The sequence below is a fragment of the Puma concolor genome, chromosome B3 (assembly GCF_028749965.1).
Source record: "Puma concolor isolate L17-30 chromosome B3, mPumCon1.1.hap2, whole genome shotgun sequence".
Taxonomy (NCBI): domain Eukaryota; kingdom Metazoa; phylum Chordata; class Mammalia; order Carnivora; family Felidae; genus Puma; species Puma concolor.
In genome coordinates, this window is record NC_141672.1 from 46,077,005 (window position 1) to 46,096,184 (window position 19,180).

At 42.1% G+C, this 19,180-nt stretch overlaps 1 protein-coding gene across 1 annotated transcript; it reads right to left on the reverse strand.

Moving 5' to 3' along the window:
• Positions 1-1,465: 1,465 nt before the first annotated feature.
• Positions 1,466-19,165, reverse strand: LGALS3 (galectin 3). The gene is made up of 6 exons (XM_025919910.2): positions 19,037-19,165; positions 12,008-12,029; positions 9,909-10,316; positions 7,771-7,859; positions 4,606-4,771; positions 1,466-1,765 (listed from the first exon to the last, which is right to left on the reverse strand). Exons 2-6 carry the CDS (start codon positions 12,023-12,025, stop codon positions 1,610-1,612), a joined length of 837 nt encoding a protein of 278 aa, XP_025775695.1. The 5' UTR covers positions 12,026-12,029; positions 19,037-19,165; the 3' UTR covers positions 1,466-1,609.
• Positions 19,166-19,180: the final 15 nt, after the last annotated feature.

A 19,180-nucleotide genomic window follows, 5' to 3' on the forward strand; every position in this document is an offset into this window, starting at 1 on the left:
AACCAAGTCCCTTCTTTTTTCCATAGCTTTTCCACTTAGCAAGTTTTTCCACTTAATCATAGCTGTGGAATAGTCAAGATCAGAATGTTAGAGTAAGGAATTAACATAGTTTTCTTTTTTTTAATTATTTTTTAAAGTTTGTTTTGAGAGAGAACACACAGGAGGGAGGGGCAGAGAGAGGGAGAGAGAGAGAATGCCAAGCAGGCTCCATGCTATCAGTGTAGAGCCCGATGTATGGGCTCGAACTCATGAACTGAGATCATGACCTGAGCCAAAATCGAGTTGGATGCTTAACTGACTGAGCCACCCAGGTGCCCCAACATAGTTTTCCAAATAAGATGTGATGTGCTGCTCATATCCCTCTTTAGGACGGAAAGATTTTTTTCCTTTAATTGCTAGAAGTGTTTCTAAACAGGCTTCAGGTACCATCCCTGTGTGAAAACTACCTCAGGTGAAGACAGCCACTTCACCCAAGATCATACTGTTTCTCAGATGGCTTGTATTTACTCACTGATCAAAGTGTCCTCTTGACAGCTCCAAAGGATCATCCCAGCTTCAGAACCCCTGCAGGGTGGGCTGAGGCATTGACGGCCAACTTCTTCCTCTGCCCAGTTGTGTGCTTTCTCATCCCGAGTTAATTGTGAGATTCTCCGCCATAAACCTATTGTGTTCTAATCTCTGCTTCCTGAGGAACCCACCTTGTAATAATAAAATATCTAGGAGGTGGTAGTATAGAAACAATAGACCAAACAATATTTTGATCTTTTGAAGTGCTATGACTACATCCTAGTTTTGAAATTGTGTTAATCTTTGGGCTTGCTGATAATGAGGAAGGGCAGAAAGGCATGGTTGAGAATGTTGGCAATGGGAACTATTAATTCTCAAGCTTATTATAGATCAATTAAGAGCTTTTTTCCTTTATAAATATAATATTTCCTAAAAACCAAGAGAACTTACAGCAAGGTTTCAAAACAGATATATTTGAAAACAGCTAAGTATAGTTTAGAAAGAGAAAATAGGAATGAAAAGAAACACACCAGAATGCTAACAGTAAAAAAAACAAAACAAAACAAAAAAAACCTAAACTTTTTTTTTCTTATTTTCTGAATATATATTTCCTTAAGTAAGAGAATGGGAGAATGATTTCCTTGCAGTATCTTCTGGTTTTTATGGAAACGCACAGAGGTTAAAATACTATTTTCTTATTTTAGCAAGCATAGGAAACTTTGGGAGACTCTAATGCAGTATTAATATTGCTACATATTCCTTTTCCACTGAGTCCATTATGCATTATCAAGAATAAATTGGCCCATGCCTAGCTGGCTCAGCCAGTGGAGTGTGCGACTCTTGATCTCAGGGTTGTGAGTTTGAGCCCCATGTTGCGTGCAGAGGTCACTTAAAAAAAAAAATCTTTAAAAAAAAAAAAAGAATAAATTGCCCCAATTAAATGACATATGAAGACAGGTAACTCTTAGAATGTTTATTAAATGAGTGATTTACAAGAAGGACATTGATGAATAAAGGTAAAATTTTTCAGTCAGTAAACATGAGATTTAAATGTCTAAGGGTTCATATTCAATTTCATTTTTTTAAATCTTCCCCTGTAAGATTATATCATTGTGTGTGAAGCACTGGTGAGATCTATGTCACCAGAAATTCCCAGTTTGCTGATTTCGTGGAGATTTTTCATCCGATGATTGTACTGCAACAAGTGAGCATCATTGACCGCAACCTTGAAGTGGTCAGATTCAACCAGCACTTGTATCTGAAATGGCACATACACAAAACTGTTAGGAATGCTTATTTATGTCAAAACCAGTCTGGCTTGAGCTCAGAATGTCCCATAGTTCATCTGTATGATCATCTGTGGAACTGACTGAAGTCCAAAGAAGTGACTTTGCAGTCAAAATAGACTCCAGATATTTAAAGATTTAAGCAAAAGAAAATGAAAAAAATGATAAAGGTGAAGCTATAAAGGAAAAGTTTAATAATGTGTCTACATAAAAACAAAGTCTTTGTATGCCCAACACCTAAAAGTAAAAATACAAACACACCAAGTGTTGGTGAGGATGTGCAGAAAAAGGAACCCTTGTGCATGGGAATGTAAATTGGTGCAGCCACTGTGGAAAACACTATGGAGGTTCCTCAAAACATTAAAGACAGAAATACTATATGATCCAGTAATTTCACTACTAGGTATTCACCCAAAGAAAATGAAAAACACTAGTTCAAGAAGATATATGCACCCCTATGTTTACTGCAGCATTATTTATAATAGCCAAGATATGGAAGCAACACAAGTGTGTATCCGTAGATGAACAGATAAAGATGTGGTATGTATATACAATAGAATATTACTCAGCTATTAAAAAGAATGAAATTTTGCTGTTTGCAGCAATGCAGACAGACCTAGAGTGTATTATGCTAAATGCAATAAGTCAGACAGGGGCACCTGGGTGGCTCAGGCGGTTAAGTGTCCGACTTCAGCTCAGGTCATGACCTCACGGTTCGTGAGTTCAAGCCCCGTGTCGGGCCCTGTGCTGGCAGCTTGGAGCCTGGAGACTGCTTTGGTTTCTGTCTCTGTCTCTCTCTGCCCCTCCCCTGCTCGTGCTGCCTCTCTCTCTCTCAAAAATAAATAAACGTTGAAAATTAAAAAAAAAGAAAGACAAATACCATGATTTCATTTATTGCAATCTAAAAAACAATTCAGAGAAAGAAACAAATGAACAAAAAGCAGAAACAGACCCATAAATACAGAAAACAAACTGGTGGTTGCCAGAGGGGAGAGGGATACAGGGATGGACAACATGGGTGAAGGGGAGTGGGAGGTACAGGCTTCCAGTTAGGGGATGAATAAGTCACTGGGATAAAAGGTGCAACATAGGGAATACAGTCAATGGTACTGTAATAGTGTTGTATGGTGACACATCGTAGCTGCATTTGTGAGCACAGCATGACACATAGAGATGCTGATCACTATGTTGTATACCTGAAACTAACGTAACACTGTATGTCAACTGTGCTTCAAAAAATAAATAAACATACTAAAGTAGAACTCCTCTAGTAAAGTGGCAAATGCCGTGAAGATCAATAACAACCAGTTCTGGCAAGAGCAGTGGGAACACTTCCCAATAATTAGTAGCGAGCACATTTATCCTTACATCCTTTTGGAAGCGGCACTTTGGCAATATCTTACCTAAATTTTAAATATGTACACTTGTGGAATAAAATTATTCTTCTAGGAAGCAAAGATATGGACAGTTTTTACAGTATTTTAGTAAAACAAGCCTTCCAGGTTTTATTCATTTAGAATATTTACATACTCCAAATTATCAATAGGGTACTTGTTGAATTATCACATATCTCAATAGTTGAAATACTATTAAGTAACCATGTTTTATTTGCTTGTTTTTGAAAGAAAGCGTGTGAGAGAGCACGAGCAGGGGAGGGGCAGAGGGAGAAGAAGAGAGAAAATCTTAAGCAGGCTCCACGCCCAGTGTGAGGTCATAACCTGAGCCAAAATCAAGAGGCAGACACTTAACCGACTGAGCCACCCAGGAGCCTCTGTTTTGTTTTTTATTTTTTTATTTTTTATTTATTTTTTAACATTTTTGAGACAGAGAGAGACAGAGCATGAACGGGGGAGGGTCAGAGAGAGGGAGACACAGAATCCGAAACAGGCTCCAGGCTCCAAACTGTCAGCACAGAGCCCGACGTGGGGCTTGAACTCACAACCCTGAGATTAAGACCTGAGCTGAGATCAAGAGTCAGACACTTAACTGACTGAGCCATCTAAGTGCCCCTAAGTAAAAATGTTCTACTATGAAAAGATGTCCACCGAATGTAGAATATGGTCCTTATGAGTCCCTGCCCTTGAGGAGTTTACAGTCTAGCTATTAGTAGACTCTCTACTCTACAAACCACTCTACTCTCAACGCAACACTGTGGGCCTAATATTTGTTGCAGCAGTGCTTAAAAATGAAAAGTATGTTGGGATGCCTGGTTGGCTTAGGCAGTAGAGCATGTGACTTTTGATCTCAGGGTCATGAGTTCAGGGGTAGAGATTACTTAATAAATAAAAGTTTTTTAAAATAAAGTAGATAAATAGTGTGTTGTATGTCATAGAAAATACTAGAAAGATACTGACCAAGTTGCAACCTTTGTGAGGTTGGGGGAAAGGAGAAACGATGGAGAACTTTTTAATTTGAAAACCTATACATTTTTTCATAAAGCAAACATGCATTAATTTTAGAACTTAACAAAATTAGTTTTGATTGCTATGCCAACTATGCTGTATTAAAGAACTAAATCTCAGCCCAACTGTACCATCAAGACTTTCTGCCTTTTTTATTAAAGACGCTATTTTTCTCATTTCCAGAAAAGCTTAAACTCAAAGGTGTAGCAACAGGGACAATGGTGAAATGCGTGAATGGAGTTGGGGAGTGTGCGAGTCCTGCTGAGCCTGGTCCTAAGATGAGGAGCAGATGTTCTAGTTAGGTCTCCCGGGACAGTTGATAAAAAATTCAGTTCAAATGCATTGTGGTTTTAGAGTGATTCCCCATGAAAAATATACATTATCAATATATAATAGTAGCAATAACTTACTTTGAATGGTTTACCACTTTCAAATGGGAAAGTTGATTGTCTTTCTTCCTTTCCCCATAAATTCTCCAGCTTTGTATTGCAAACAATGACTCTCTTGTTGTCCTCATTGAAGCGTGGGTTAAAGTGGAAAGCAACATCATTCCCTCTCTTGAAATCTAAAGCAAGTCTGTTTAAACCAAAGACCAGAATTAGTAAAATGATTCAAGTTGTACATATGTATCAAGTGAAGAACATAGGGTTTTTTTAATGTTTATTTATTTTTGAGACACACACAGAGAGAGAGAGGGGGCATGAGAAGGGGAGAGGACAATGAGAATTCCAGGCTCCGTGCCGTCAACACAGAGCCTCACATAGGGCTCAAACCTATGAAACTTGAGATCATGACCTGAGCAGAAACCAAGAGTCAGACACTCAACCAACTGAGCCACCTAGGCGCCCCAAAGAACATATAATTTTCTAAAGAGCAAATCAGTTTATAAATTCAGGGACATTTTCTAAACAGGAAGTAAATAAACCAGAGTATGGCTTCAAATTGGAACGTATACTAGGCCAAGTATTTGATGTACTCTTGTAGTATCTGAAAGTAAGTAAGGCAGTATGTGTTCCATTGTTTTACCTCATTGTCTTTGGTCACATCATTGTATTCAGCTATCATTCCCTCTTTACTGCCTCTACTATGAAAACTCTTCAAGGTTTCCTTATGTAAGTTTAGGGCCACTTTATGCTTTACATGGCAAATAATAATGCTTACCTCTTCCCTGCCCTCCCAAGCTACTTTTAATACCTATGAAAGGCAGGCCAGTCAAATAAATAAAAGCTATCGAATACCTGCCTTCCTTATAGTTAACCAAAAACCTAAGTCCTAAAATAACAAGAATGAGACAACATAATGTTCGGTATCCTGTTGCTAAGTTGTGAGGTCATGGCGATAAATGTGTTAAACATTCCATGATGTGAAGTGGAATTAATGGAAGTCCTGGCTTAACTTTTTGACCTTATTCCTTCTCCTTGGCTGTTAATGCAAACACAAGTCCTCGGACTGTTAGAGTATTAACTCTATCCCTCAGCTTCTCAAAGTGTGCTCCCTAGAGTACTAACATCAGAATCAGCTGGTGTTGTTGTTTTAAAGCAAGGTCTACACTCTAGACCTATTAACAATGATTCCTTGGGTTGTTTCATTTACCCAGTAACAGACATATACAGCCACAAATGTATCTTCCAATATTAAATTCACAGGGAGAGGGTCAAAATAGACGACAACAGAATTAGTATTTGACTAAAAATTCCAATGGCTGTATTTTCTCTACAGTGAAAAGGAAGATCTTGCCATCTCTGCCACCTTAAGCATTCTTTTTTTCATGTAATTCCTCACACAGATTTTGCAGAAGCAAGCAACCATTTTTTTTTCTGTTTACTATCCTCTTAATCATTTCAACCAAAATTAGTTTTAATCTGCCACAGGCTCTGTCTACATCTCTAGTGTTATTCGAGCTAAAGTTTCTAATGCAATAACCCTAAATAAGGCAAACATACCAGTGTGGTTCTGTGTGATAGCGGCTGAGGAAGGAGGGCAGATATTCACAAATCGTGAGTGCCATACACACAGGATCACGTGTGCTGGGTTCTGTGTGGTATTTGGGGAAGAAAGATGGATAAGGACGTAGGCAGAGGATATATACGTTTTATAACTGGCTGTGAGACAAGCTTTATTGTTCAGGTAAGCACTGTGTTTAGAGAAGCTGTATAGGCTGGGTGGAAAGGGTAGTGGCTACCACACAGAACCAGGGAAAACTGGCTGGAGGCAGAGTAAATGAGCTATCTGAATGTAAATGATTAAGCTGGAGGCGGAGTCCAATTCCTGGTAACAGACAAGGTGGTTCCCATTAATCCATGAGGAGCAAGGTGACAGAGGCTGCTTATGGATTCTTGTATACCTGTATACATAGCTTGAATTTGTACCTTTTGTGCACTGTTTACAAAACCCAGAAACACAGATTAATTTATGGCTGCAGGAGCTTTAATGGTACCACTAACCTCAGGGACAGGTATACTGGATGTCTTCAGGATATCCTTAACCTGCTCATATTACATGTAAATAACTAGTGGTAATAACCAGAGCCAGGCATTCCAGGGCAGCCATAAATCAGCATGGATTTTCCTAAATTAGCTCAGTCTTACTCCATCCTAGCTCACCTCCATCAAACCAGTTCCAATGGCAAAGGCTGACTTATTTTGATGAAGTCTTTAACTTCTTTCCAAATCTTTAATAGTGTCTACTCAGAAGACTAGGGTTCCCCCATCCAGCCACTTAACATCTGTAGACCAGGCTGACACCATGGGAATCTGGCACTCTCCTGATGTGCCCAGTAGGAAGGCGGAAATGGCAGTGAAGCTCACCAGATCTTAGACTGCACTGTGCCATGCATGACTGCAGGGTGATCTGAACAAGTATGAGGAGAGAGTGGTATGATACACAAGCTCTCACTAACTCAAAATCACATCCAGTGTGATCTTTGTGGTTTTGACCCTAATTTTTCATTTTTATTTATTTATTGTTTTAATGTTTATTTTTGAGAGAGAGACAGAGAAAGCATGAGCAGGGGAGAGGCAGAGGGAGACAGAATCTGAAGCAGACTCCAGGTTCTGAGCTGTCAGCACACAGCCCAACGCGGAGCTCGAATTCAAACTGCGAGATCATGACCTGAGCCAAAGTTGGATACCCAACTGACCGAGCCACCCAGGTGCTCCTCACCCCAATTTTTGATGGGCATCTAGACATGAAATGCATGCTTGGTTTTTTAGACAATATATGGCTCAGAGTGGAGGGATGGCCAAGTATTACATTACTGAGGCTCTACTTCCCTTAAATTCTAAGGCTCTCGTTGTGAGGGAAAAGCTAGTTTTTTCTGAATGGGTTTTCTGCTCTTTCTCTTTGTGCTCACAAAGGAGAACTGTTTCCTTGTGGTTCTGGGAGAAAAACAAGATTGAGCGAGGGACACTTTGTCCCTTGGTGGGAACATACACTGACTTATGGGATAATCCCAATTCTACGGGATAGAATTCTAAATGTGTAGCTTTAGAATTTTCATTAAAATCCAAAATAGATCATTCTTTATTCAAGAGGCAATTGACAAATATGTTTGAGTTGCTAATTTTGCTCTTTACCTGTTTGCATTGGGCTTTACGGTACCCAGAATTGTTATCAGCATGCGAGGCATGACTCCTCCAGGCAAAGGCAGGTCATAAGGCACAGTCTGGGGATAAAAAAACATGTATGTGTTAATAAAGAGTCATATTTTCTTGGGGAAAGAAAGAAAAGTATGTTGCTGAATGTGAATAACATATAATCCTAATTTAAGCCATTTTTCCAGACTCTCAGGCCACCCTGCACAGGGCCTGAAGAGATAAGGCTTCCTCCATGCACAAGCAATAATCAAGAATAAAACCATCAGTTAATTGGTACCAAAGACAGGACATATTCCCTTTTGGAGCACTGTATTTCTCAGTAATTACTAAGACATCCCAATCTATAATTCATTCACTTGGACTATTTTTTGGAAAGGCTTAACCTAGACCTTGCAATCAACACTAACATTTTTTGCTAGCTACTCTTCTTTTTTTATTATTTTTATTGAGATATAATTGTATCAATTTTACATACACAACTTTGTGCCACTCTTAAGACCTTTGTCACATAATGTACTTCACCATGGTTATTTTGCTCCCTGAGGGCAGACATTGTGGCACATTTGGGGACTTGTGAGTTCTCCTATATTCTACTTACATGACATCAACAGGGTGCTTTGAATGTGGCAGATACTTAGCAGATACTTACTGATTTAAGACGTTAACAACAGAGGAAAGTGGGTGTCGGGTATACAGGAACTCTTTGTATTACCTTTGCAATTTTTGTAAATCTAGAACTTTAAAATTTTAAAGTTTAGTTTTTTTAAAGGCAGATAATTTATGTATTAAATGAACACTTTTTTATTTAATACATTCCCTAGTTCTTCCACAAAAATTTATTGACCATCTATGTTTAAGGTGCTGTAAATATTCCCAAAACTCTGTTGGTTCTTCTCTTTTCCCTTCATAATTTCTTCCTCCTGGGTTCAACCACCACCCAAGTCTTTTCTCTCCAGGCCTTATACTTCCTCCTAAATTTGCTACAATGCCTCATATCCAACAGGTGTGAGCTGGAATTGTCTCTTCTTCCCCATTCCCCATCAGGTCTCATTCCCGACTTCCTGTTTGGGGTTGTCCCTTGGCCAGTGCTGTAGTTGTCCATTATCAAAAACCCAGTCATCACTGACTCCTAAGACCTAACCACTAGCTCCTGGGCTTCTTTTGTAACCTCTCTCACATCTGCCTCTTCCTTTCCACAGCCTCCATGTCCCCATCTGTCTACAAATGACTAACTGTGGTCAAGGCTCTGCTCAATGCCTCCCACACTCCCAACACCTTCTCTGCACTCTCCTCTAAGCTGACCTAAAAGCAGGTCAGACGCTACCTGTGCCAGCAACCACATAGTCCTGGAAGGGTCTGATCCCATGCTACTACTAAACACTTGCCTCACATCTGTATGTTATCCCCCAACTAGTCTATACATCTAGATGTGTCTGAGATATGTCTAGAGCCCCACAGTTAGATTTTACATTTAGAATTCATTTACTAAAGTGGGTTTTAACATAATGGGAAATTCAATCCTTAGATCACAAAATTACCTTTAGAAGGTTTTTCAAAACCACATTACCTTGGTTTCCCTACACATTCCCTCTATGACCCTGGGCAAGTTGTATGACTCTCTATTGTCCCATTTCCTCGAGTGTAAAGTAGGGATAATAACGTATCTTCTAGGGTGGTTTTGGGGCTAAATGAAATCATTCACATAGAAGCACACTGCTGGTGCATGTTATGTACTCAGTGTATATTAATAATAGTAACCAAAATGTTCCCCCATTACTATGATCTTGACTTCATTTATATTAAAGCTGCTTTACAAAGGTCTTCAAAAGATACACTGACTTCTCTTTATACTAACAGTATGCATACTAAACGCAATACAAATAACTATTTTTTTCTATTGGACTGATCCATGGCTGGTCCTCAAAAAGTGGCTCTAACCAGTGAATTTAAAGCTTCAGGTCTCTCTGAAGCCCTTTGCATGTCAGTGTGCAGAGCCAGCTCCCAGCCACAGCACAGCAAAGTAATGGCACCAACGCTCCAGACAATTGTTGTGTTCTTTCTTCATTAGCTTTGTCCTGATCACAATCAAGTATATGAAACAACTAACTCCATCTTACCAGTGGTCCAGCAGGGACGCCAAAGGGGCCAGCAGCAGGGTAGGCTCCAGGAGCACCTGGCTGTCCAGGAGGAGGGTAGACCCCAGGCCCACTCGGTTGCCCAGGGTGGGCTCCTGGTGCAGTTGGTGCAGGATAAGCAGGTGCTGTGGGGCCAGGGTAGGCTCCTGGAGGCACCTGTCCAGGGTAGGCTCCTGGAGGCGCCTGTCCAGGGTAGGCTCCTGGAGGTGCCTGTCCAGGGTAGGCTCCTGGAGGTGCCTGTCCAGGGTACGCGCCTGGAGGTGCCTGTCCAGGGTAGGCACCAGGATAGGCGGCCCCTGGGTAGCCCCCTGCCCCAGCAGGTTGGTTTCCCCATGCGGCAGGCCATCCTTGAGGGTTTGGGTTTCCAGATCCAGACAAAGCATCATTAAGCTGGAAAGAAAGACATAAACAATTACAGGAGGGAAAACATTCACAAAAACAGAATTTTCAGGAAACAGGAATATGTGATCTAAGAAGTAGAGGGATATGGTGAAGGTATGAAATTCATATCAACCAAACTTTTTCCACCTATTAAATAGTCTGCAGTTCCTAAGACTAAAATGAAACTTTGAGATTACATATGCTTCATCACTTTATTCTTTTTTTTTTTTTTTTTTTAGTAAGAATGTATCAGCACTGGTTCATTATTTCTAACAAGTGTACCATACTAATGTAAGACATTAACAATAGAGAAAAGTGAGTGTAGGGTATACTGGAACTCTTTGTACTATCGTTGCAATTTTTCTGTAAATCTAGGACTATTTAAAAATTTTAAAGTTTAGGTTTTTTTTAAAAGGCCCGATCATGCCATTAAGTAAGTGGGATTCCAGGTTGATTACTGTCTGGGGAGGAGGGGAGCCATACAGAAAATGGAAAGTAAAACAATTTACAGTTCTCAACATGAATCGTCTTGCTATAAAGAATGCATTTTATTGATTCATTGTTATTCTAATAATGATTGCTATACTTTCTTGGCCATAGTGGGTCAATATATTAACTACGTGGTAAAGTTAACACATCTATCCAATGGCACAGACTTTTCCTTGGAGAGAACCAGGATAGCTTAATAAGAGTCTCCATCCCATTTCACAAGACCATTCCAGAAGAGGACTTTGGACAGGGGTAGTTACATTCTTAGCAGCTCTCAAAGGGCTCCTAGTCCCATTTCTAATTTCTAGCAGAACCGCAAGCCTGGCCCAGGCAGGCACAATAGGTGCATGGCCATGCACAGTGGTGTCTGATACAGGTCTGTACTTGCCTTATCTGCATTTTGATGATCATGGCTTATCAAAATCAAACAACTACATGGTTCACATGAAAAGATGCCCTATAGCAGGTGGTCAGGGTGATGGGCCTGAGTTCCCATAGTTCAATGAATTCCATGTTTGATAGCAAAGAGTCAGCCCTGCCATATTCCCAATGTGCTGGTCAAATCCATCCCTCTTCCTTCCCTTGCCCTGATCTCAGGGAAACTGACCCCTGCAGATGGTGTTTGCCAGGCTTCCAGAGTCTGGCTAAGGGGCAGTACTGGCAAGAGATTAAAGAGTGGGAAGAAGCGAGAAGCCAGGGTATCTCTCCTTTCCTCTCTGCCTCATGGGACGTCTGCGCAGCTGCTACATTTCCTGTATCACTTTATTCTTGCCTCCATCACGTCAGAGCATGGAGGGCTGCCATTCATAATTTGCCAAAGTCAGGAGCTAGCCTTCCTCTATGTAAAAGCACATACTCTCTAACTGATGTGAGAAAAACAATCACAGAAATTAGGATGCTCAGACTGCACCACACTTCCCATTGCTCATACTATTTCTCAGCTCCTGAGCATGAAATCCACTTGCTTCTGCCCCAGGCTTTTCAGTAAAGGAGTTACTATTAGTGAGTCTCAGGCCTCTATCTGCCTCGCTTTCTTCTTGAATCTGCTTCTGGAAAAACAAGACTTCAGCTAATAAGCCCTCATTGGGCAGTTAAAGCCAGAAGAAGCCAAATGGTGAGAAAATTAGAAGGGAATGTCTGGTGGTAAAGGAAAAAAAAAGTCCTCAACCTACATGGAATATATATTAAGAAAATAAACATAAAACACTTACTGAAAAACTGTCTGCCATTTTCCTGAAAGGAGGAAAAAAAAGATAGGTTATCATTTGATCCTAGATTTGACCAGTTTCCATATCAACACAACATCACAAATAGTTCATTGGGCAGTTCTAGACAATCTATAGGCAGGCATTTTATTCCCCAGCCAGTTTATTCCCTAGATATGCCTAAATCAGTGGTGTTGGAACTACCAAAACAGCTCATCAAAGGGCAGGAATGCACTCCAGCTAGATTACCAAGCCCTATTTAATTAATAACTTTAAACTCTAATCATACTAGCCTGTGTTCTGAATCCTGGGGCCTACAAGACAGGAGAGAGAAGAACAAGGAAGAAAATGTTCTGCCCCTTTCTTTGGTAAAAACACAAACAGTCCTGGTTCATCAGTGATCCTCCACACCTTCCTTCCTGGGAGCTTTTTCCACCACCTCTTACAAAGGGTTCAGCCTCTTACAAAGGGTAATCACCCACCTCCCTTCCCGGTCCCAAGATCAGCCCCCATGCCATCTTCTGGGTTTTAGGAGGAAAGCAGAGTTGACTGATTTCTACTGAGATTTGAAAACCAGTGCCCCTATGTGTAGCTATTGCCAATCATTTATTCCTCCAATGGCACATATTTATGCCTGCTCTGGGTCAGGCACTGTGTGGGCTCTTGTCTGGGTTTGAAGATGGATAGGCCAAGATCTGTATGGTCAAAGGGCTCACAGGCCAGCAGGGATCACAAGGGATCAATACTGGGAGCCAGACTGTGTGATGGGGCATCTCAACTAGAACTATTACTTCTAAGAGGGGAAGAGGTGGTATTGTTTGAGCTAAGCCTTAAAGGAGAGGTGAGATCAGATGTGGAGCAATGAAAATGAAAGGCAGGCACAAGATGCCTCTTTTCTTCCCCCTTTCTTCCTTTTTTTATTTCAAGATATTTTTTATTCCAAATGAAACTCCAGCAGTATAACAAACAAGGGTGTGAAGAAAAAAAAAAAAAAAAAGAGGAGAGGAGATGAGAGTCAGACAATGTGGAGGAAAATATTTTTGGGTAGGATGATACCAAACAGAGTTGGCTTTGCCCAAAGCTGACTCCAGGGGAGGCCTTGACATATCACTCCTGCTTTCTCCTGCTCCTCTCCCTGAGCCATGGCTCTAACCACAGAAGATATTTCACACCTATCCCTGCTGCAGGTGCTCTGGCAGTGAGGGGAGGACGACAACCTGGGACTCCTGAGGCCTGGGTGAGTTTTCTCGGATCAGGATCACCTGCCAAAGTGACCTGGCCCTTAAACAATCAGACTCTCTTTTTCCTTGAGTTGCTCACTTGTGAGATTTACTAAATTATTTTAAGAAATGACATTACCCCAAGAGATCCTAATTGATATGTCCTAAAATTGTAAAATATTACACTTTTTGGTTAAAAAAAAAAAAAGGCAGAGCCCCTCCTAGGACTTAATGTCCTTCATTTATACATACCAGATACCTTATCAAACTCTGCTGTTACTTATACCCAGTTAAATGTTACCTCCTACTAATTTTTTCTGCACATCTCCTTTTTAATCTCGGCATTCTCAAACATATTTGGAAGCAGTTTAAGCATATCACCGTGTCCATCTTCTAAAGTGGAAAACTGCTGGAAGTTTGGCTAGGAAGTCACAGTGACACTCCCAGGGCTTATATTCTGTGTTTCTTGTAGCATTTGATCTTTTAAAGCAGAAGTCAGGTGCTCCTCTGCTGGTGTTCCTTCCTTAAAAGGCTACCACTGCTTAGAAAAGTGTGCTGCCACCGCAAGAGGAACTTGAGAGAAGAGTTGTTACAGAAAAGGGGGAAAAAAGGATGTCTCTTATTTTTAATTTTTTTTATTTATTTTTATTTTTTAATGTTTTTTGAGAGAGAGAGAGAGAGAGAGAGAGAGCAGGGCACAGAGAGGGAGACACAGAATCCAAAGCAGGCTCCAGGCTCTGAGCTACAGCACAGAGGGCTCGAACTCACAGACCGTGAGATCATGACCTGAGCTGAAGTCGGACGTTTACTGACCGAGTCACCCAGACGCCCCTAAAGATTTTATTTTTAGGACTCTCTACACCCAAAGTGGGGCTCAAACTCACAATTCTGAGATCAAGGGCTGCATGCTCTACTGACTGAGCCAGCCAGGCGCCCTAGAAAGGACATTTCTTAAGAAAGCAAAGACTCGTTTTGGACAGCAGTAGGAAATAATCTTGAACTTCAAGGTGGGCAGAGAGTTCAGTTCCTTTGATCACACAAACTTTTCTTCCATTCCTAGGCAACATGCCAAAGACCCAGATTTATAACTTTATACATATTGTTGACTTCTCTTAAATATCCCCATTCAGTAAAGGCTTTTTCACAGTCTCAGCACCACTAACGTTTCAGGTCAGATACACTGTCAGAGTCAGAGCTGCCCTGAACATTACAGGATGTAGAACAGCATTCTTGGCTTCAATATACAAGATGTCAGTAGCAAAATAACCCCCCTCCCCATTGTGACAACCAGAAATGTCTTCAGACATTACCAAATATCCTGGGGGCAGGGGAGGGAGGGCAAAATTGTGCCTGGTTGAGTAAACACTTTAAGCTGATTAGTGTGTATATCCCTCCAGAAATGTAGATATACAGGTCAATAAAAGCCAAAAAGTTATTTTCAATAGTTAAAACCAGCTAAATCTGGGGGTGCCTGGGTGGTTCAGTCAGCTAAGCATCTGATTCTTGATCTCAGCTCAGGTCATGATCTCCTGGTTTGTGGGATGGAGGCCACGTCTGGCTCTATGCTGACAGTCAACCTGGGGCCTGCTTAGGATTCTCTCTCTCCCTCTCTCTCTGACCCTCTCCTGCTCGCACTTGCTCTCTCTCTAAAAACAAATAAATAAACTTAAAAAAAAAAAAAAACTAGCTAAATCTGTACCATTGGCCTTATAAAGTATCTTATTAATATAACACCTATCAAACTAAGATGTGTTTAAAGGCTGATTAAAACCAGAAACTAAAGACAGCATTTCCAAAAAAAAAGACAGCATTTCCAAAATTTAACATTTCTTCCTAAAGTCTCTGCTGGAGCATATTCAGCTTATTTCCAGCTCCAACCAAAACAATTTGAGAAACAAAGCAGATTTCAATTTCTTTCCACTGTGTTTCACATAAAGCTTTGGGTGACAGTTTGGATTGTGTTGTGACACATTAGACAAGCCCATTAGAATAATGAAATCCTGCATTAGTGTGGTACTTTTTGGTTTATGAAGCACTTTCCCATACCTTTCCTATTTTCATTCTGATAATAATCTTATAAGATTTTCAGGGGAAGGTTAATATTCCCACTCTAGAGGTGAGGAAACAGAGGCTTAGAAAGCTAATATGGTGGCCCAAAGTCATTCCGTCCTTGGCAGGCCAACAACCAAGGGTCCAAGGACCCTCACTCTTAATTCAAACTCATTTTATACTAATGTAAAATCTTCACTCTGAAATTTTAAAATATAGTCCTTAAAAAGTGTTTATTACTTCACTTAGAAATCAATTCTCTGGCTTATTCACTCAGAACTACATAACATGTTGAAATTATAAACAAATTTAAAACGATCATGTTTTTGGGGCGCCTGGGTGGCGCAGTCGGTTAAGCGTCCGACTTCAGCCAGGTCACGATCTCGCGGTCCGTGAGTTCGAGCCCCGCGTCGGGCTCTGGGCTGATGGCTCGGAGCCTGGAGCCTGTTTCCGATTCTGTGTCTCCCTCTCTCTCTGCCCCTCCCCCGTTCATGCTCTGTCTCTCTCTGTCCCAGAAATAAATAAACGTTGAAAAAAAAAAATTAAAAAAAAAAAAAAAAAAAACGATCATGTTTTTGTCAGAAAAAGCTGGGTGACTCATTCAGTGAGCTCCAACACTCACTGTATCCAATACTGAATACAACGATGCCATTTTGCACAGTCATTTTACTAATTATAACCATATTTAAACCAATGAAGTGTACTTTTCCAAAAACTGGGTATGCACTGTTTTGCTATCTTAATTCTCAACCATCAGATCTCTTTTTTGAAAAAGTTTATAACCAATGCTTTTTTGAAATCTAGCAACCATAGAACTTAAAAAAAAAAAAACTATTTGGATAAAAGTCTTCTTACTTGCCTGGAAAAATTCTTTCTTTCTTTCTTTTTAGATGGATTGTTTATATAAAGAGATAATTAAATGAAAAAAAAAAAAAACTTCTCACCCTACAGATGCTATAGATATATGAACTCTATCCTGCCATTCCCAGAATCAGAGAATTTAGAAGCTCCAGAAAAGAAACTATATCAAAGACAAAACAAAACACTGAGGAAATACTACCTGGGTCTTCATATTTGGAAAAACCTACAGGAAGTAGTTCAGTGTTGCTTTGGAATAAGGAATTTAAACATGAGTCATAATGCAGACCATTTTAATTGGCTGTTAATTGTACTTTACCCTCTAATAAAGAGTGGCTATCTACTGTACTATGCTATTCTAGGCCCACCTAGCAATTAGTCCAGTAGTCAGGGTTCCTGGGAGCACTTCTGAAATTTCTGCTCACAAAGGGCCTTGACCTTTATATGAGCTGAAAGAGAAGTGGATCATGAATGTATTTCCTCGGAACCCCAAGGCACTGCCCACACTCCTCTCCGAAGAATACAGGAGGCAGTTGCCGAAACATGGAGCAGGGCTTGAGGAAAATCCACTTTCCAAGGCCAAATTCGGTGATGCTGAGTTGGAATAAAGGAAACTGGTCCTTTACTAGGATTTCCTTCTTATCATAGTTCCTCAGCATCAAGGAAGGTAAAGTTACCTTGCGCCTCTCAGTTACTGATTGTTCCCCCTATGGAAAAGCTGAACATCAATCAAGAGAGAACACATGATACTTAGTCAGCAGCAAATTGGAAGTTTATAACAAGCACTGTTCTGGCAGGCTTACCACTCAGAATTTAATGAGAAGAACCAATTCAGGAACTAGATACCAAATGCTAACTCAGCTGTCCTCAGGAGGAGCCTGTTTCCCAAACTATCACAGGAAAGAGAGGCTATGGTTTAGATAAGTTACCATGAGTCTCGGATACATTAACTTTATAAGCCAATCTTATTTAAGGTCAACATGAGATGCTCAAGTTATAACATATGAATATAAGTCTCTGTTTCAGTTAAGATTTAGAGTCTAGGGGCACCTGGCTGGCTCAGCCGGTTAAGCATCTGACTTCAGCTCAGGTCATGATCTCATAGTTCCTGAGTTCGAGCCCCACATCAGGCTCTGAGCTGACAGCACAGAGCCTGCTTGAGATTCCCTACCTCTCTCTCTGCCCCCTCCCTGACTCATGCCCCCCCCCCGCCCCATCTCTAAACAAACAAACAAACAAACTTAAAAAAAAAAAGATTTAGAGTCTGCCTGATGAGATGCTAGGCAAATAAGTACCTAAGTTATAGGAGAGACCAATACTGGCCTTTTGACGTCACTAGCAATAAGTAAAAAGTCTTTATATTAAAGCACCTCTTGGGGCTCAGGTCATGATCTCATGGTTCCAGATTTCATGGTTCATGAGTTAGAGCCCCATGTTGGGCTTTGTGCCAACAGCTCAGAGCCTGAAGCCTGCTTCAGATTCGGTGTCTCCCTCTGTCCTTCCCCTACTTGCTCTCTCTCTCTCTCTCAAAAGTAAAACATTAAAAAAATAAATAAGTAAAGCACTTATGTATATTTGTAGCATAGTGAAATATTGATTAAAGACCTCTGAACAGAGTGAGACTTGCCTATTCCATTGAAAAAAAGCTAGCTTTGGGGGTCAGTCTATCAGGCAGACTGCCCCCTCTTCTGCTACTTAAGTAACGTGGTGAGGCATTCGTCTAACACTTTTAAGCTCAAAACATTCAAAAACCATCATCAAACTTTTCCCCAGAACATGCTGATTCTAAGTGTAACGCCCAAACATTATGAATTTAGGAAGCAGTTCCAATCTTCCAAAGAACACAGATGAACTTTTTCTATTCCTTTCCCAGAATCCGAGAAACAGATTGGGTCACTGCGGTTCACCTGTCCTTACTGTCCAGAGACCCAACTCCCAGGAGTCACTTTACAAACATTCCACAGTATCTGGACTAGCAATCACTAACTTGAAGGGGGGGGTCTCACCTTACGTGTCCCCTATGTGACTCTCTGGCATTAAGGTCCTACTCCTCAGAATGGACACATTTTAGTGTTTTTATGTAAGGAACTGATAATTCAGAATACATCTTCATACATGTCTTAAGAGCTGCCCCCAGCTGGAGCTCTGCACTTTTGGGCTACCATTCTGCCACACCCTACACGTCCTCAGCACAGATCCGGGATGTTAATGCCCAAGTTAGCCAATCTGGGCAGGGATGAGTCACCGTTTTGCAAAAGCTTAGGATGTGCGGTCTTCGCCAAGCCGGGCACATGCCCACTCAGGCCCCGGGGCATCACCATTTTCTGAGGGATCAGCACCCCGAGAGCCGCTGCAGCCCCTGCCGCCGCCAGGCCTGCTGGAAGAGCCCCAGCGCCCCACAGCCAGATGCAGCGGCCGCGCAGCCCAGTCCCGGGGCGCAGGAGCCGCCTCCAGAGTCCCTGGGCAGGCTCCCCACCTCCTGCGAAGGGGGACCGGCTTCCTAACCCCGAACTGGAACCCGGGCGCGCGGCGGGAGGGCGGGACGCCGTGGTCGAGCCTCCCAGTCTCGGCGGAAGGTGACCTGCGCCCCGGCGGGTGGTCCGCGGACACACCCAGGGCCCGCCGACACACCCAGGGCCCGCCCAGCAAAGTGCGTGAGTGTGTGCAAAGCGCCGCTAACTTTCCCGGAGTCGCACACCGCTCCCTCCAGGGCTCGCAGGCTACGGCCCCTGCCCAGGACGGCTCCCCCAGCTCCGCCCGCGGCCCGCCGCCTCTCCGCGCCCACCCGCGGCCCGCGGCCCCCGGCCCCGACCCCCGACCCTCGCGCGGGCGCTCTCGCCCCTGCCCCGTCGGGGCCGTCAGCAGGCTCCGTCCCCGTCCCCCGTCTCCAGGCGCCCCCGCCACTCACCCCACAGCCCAGCGCACCCTAGTTAGCTTGCTGCGGGGGGCAACTTCAAGCGAGGTGGTACGATCCCTGGCGGGGCGGTGGCTCCGCGCCTCAAATAGTCCCGGCCGGCCCGCCTCTCCCGGGGCGGGACCTCCACCCACACAC

Excerpts from the sequence above, each read along its gene's own strand:
- LGALS3 (XM_025919910.2), bottom strand. Across the intron at positions 4,772-7,770 it reads GTAAAGCCCAATGCAAACAG|ACTTGCTTTAGATTTCAAGA; the intron begins GTAAAGAGCAAA and ends TGGTTTAAACAG. Across the intron at positions 1,766-4,605 it reads AAAGTGGTAAACCATTCAAA|ATACAAGTGCTGGTTGAATC; the intron begins GTAAGTTATTGC and ends GTGCCATTTCAG.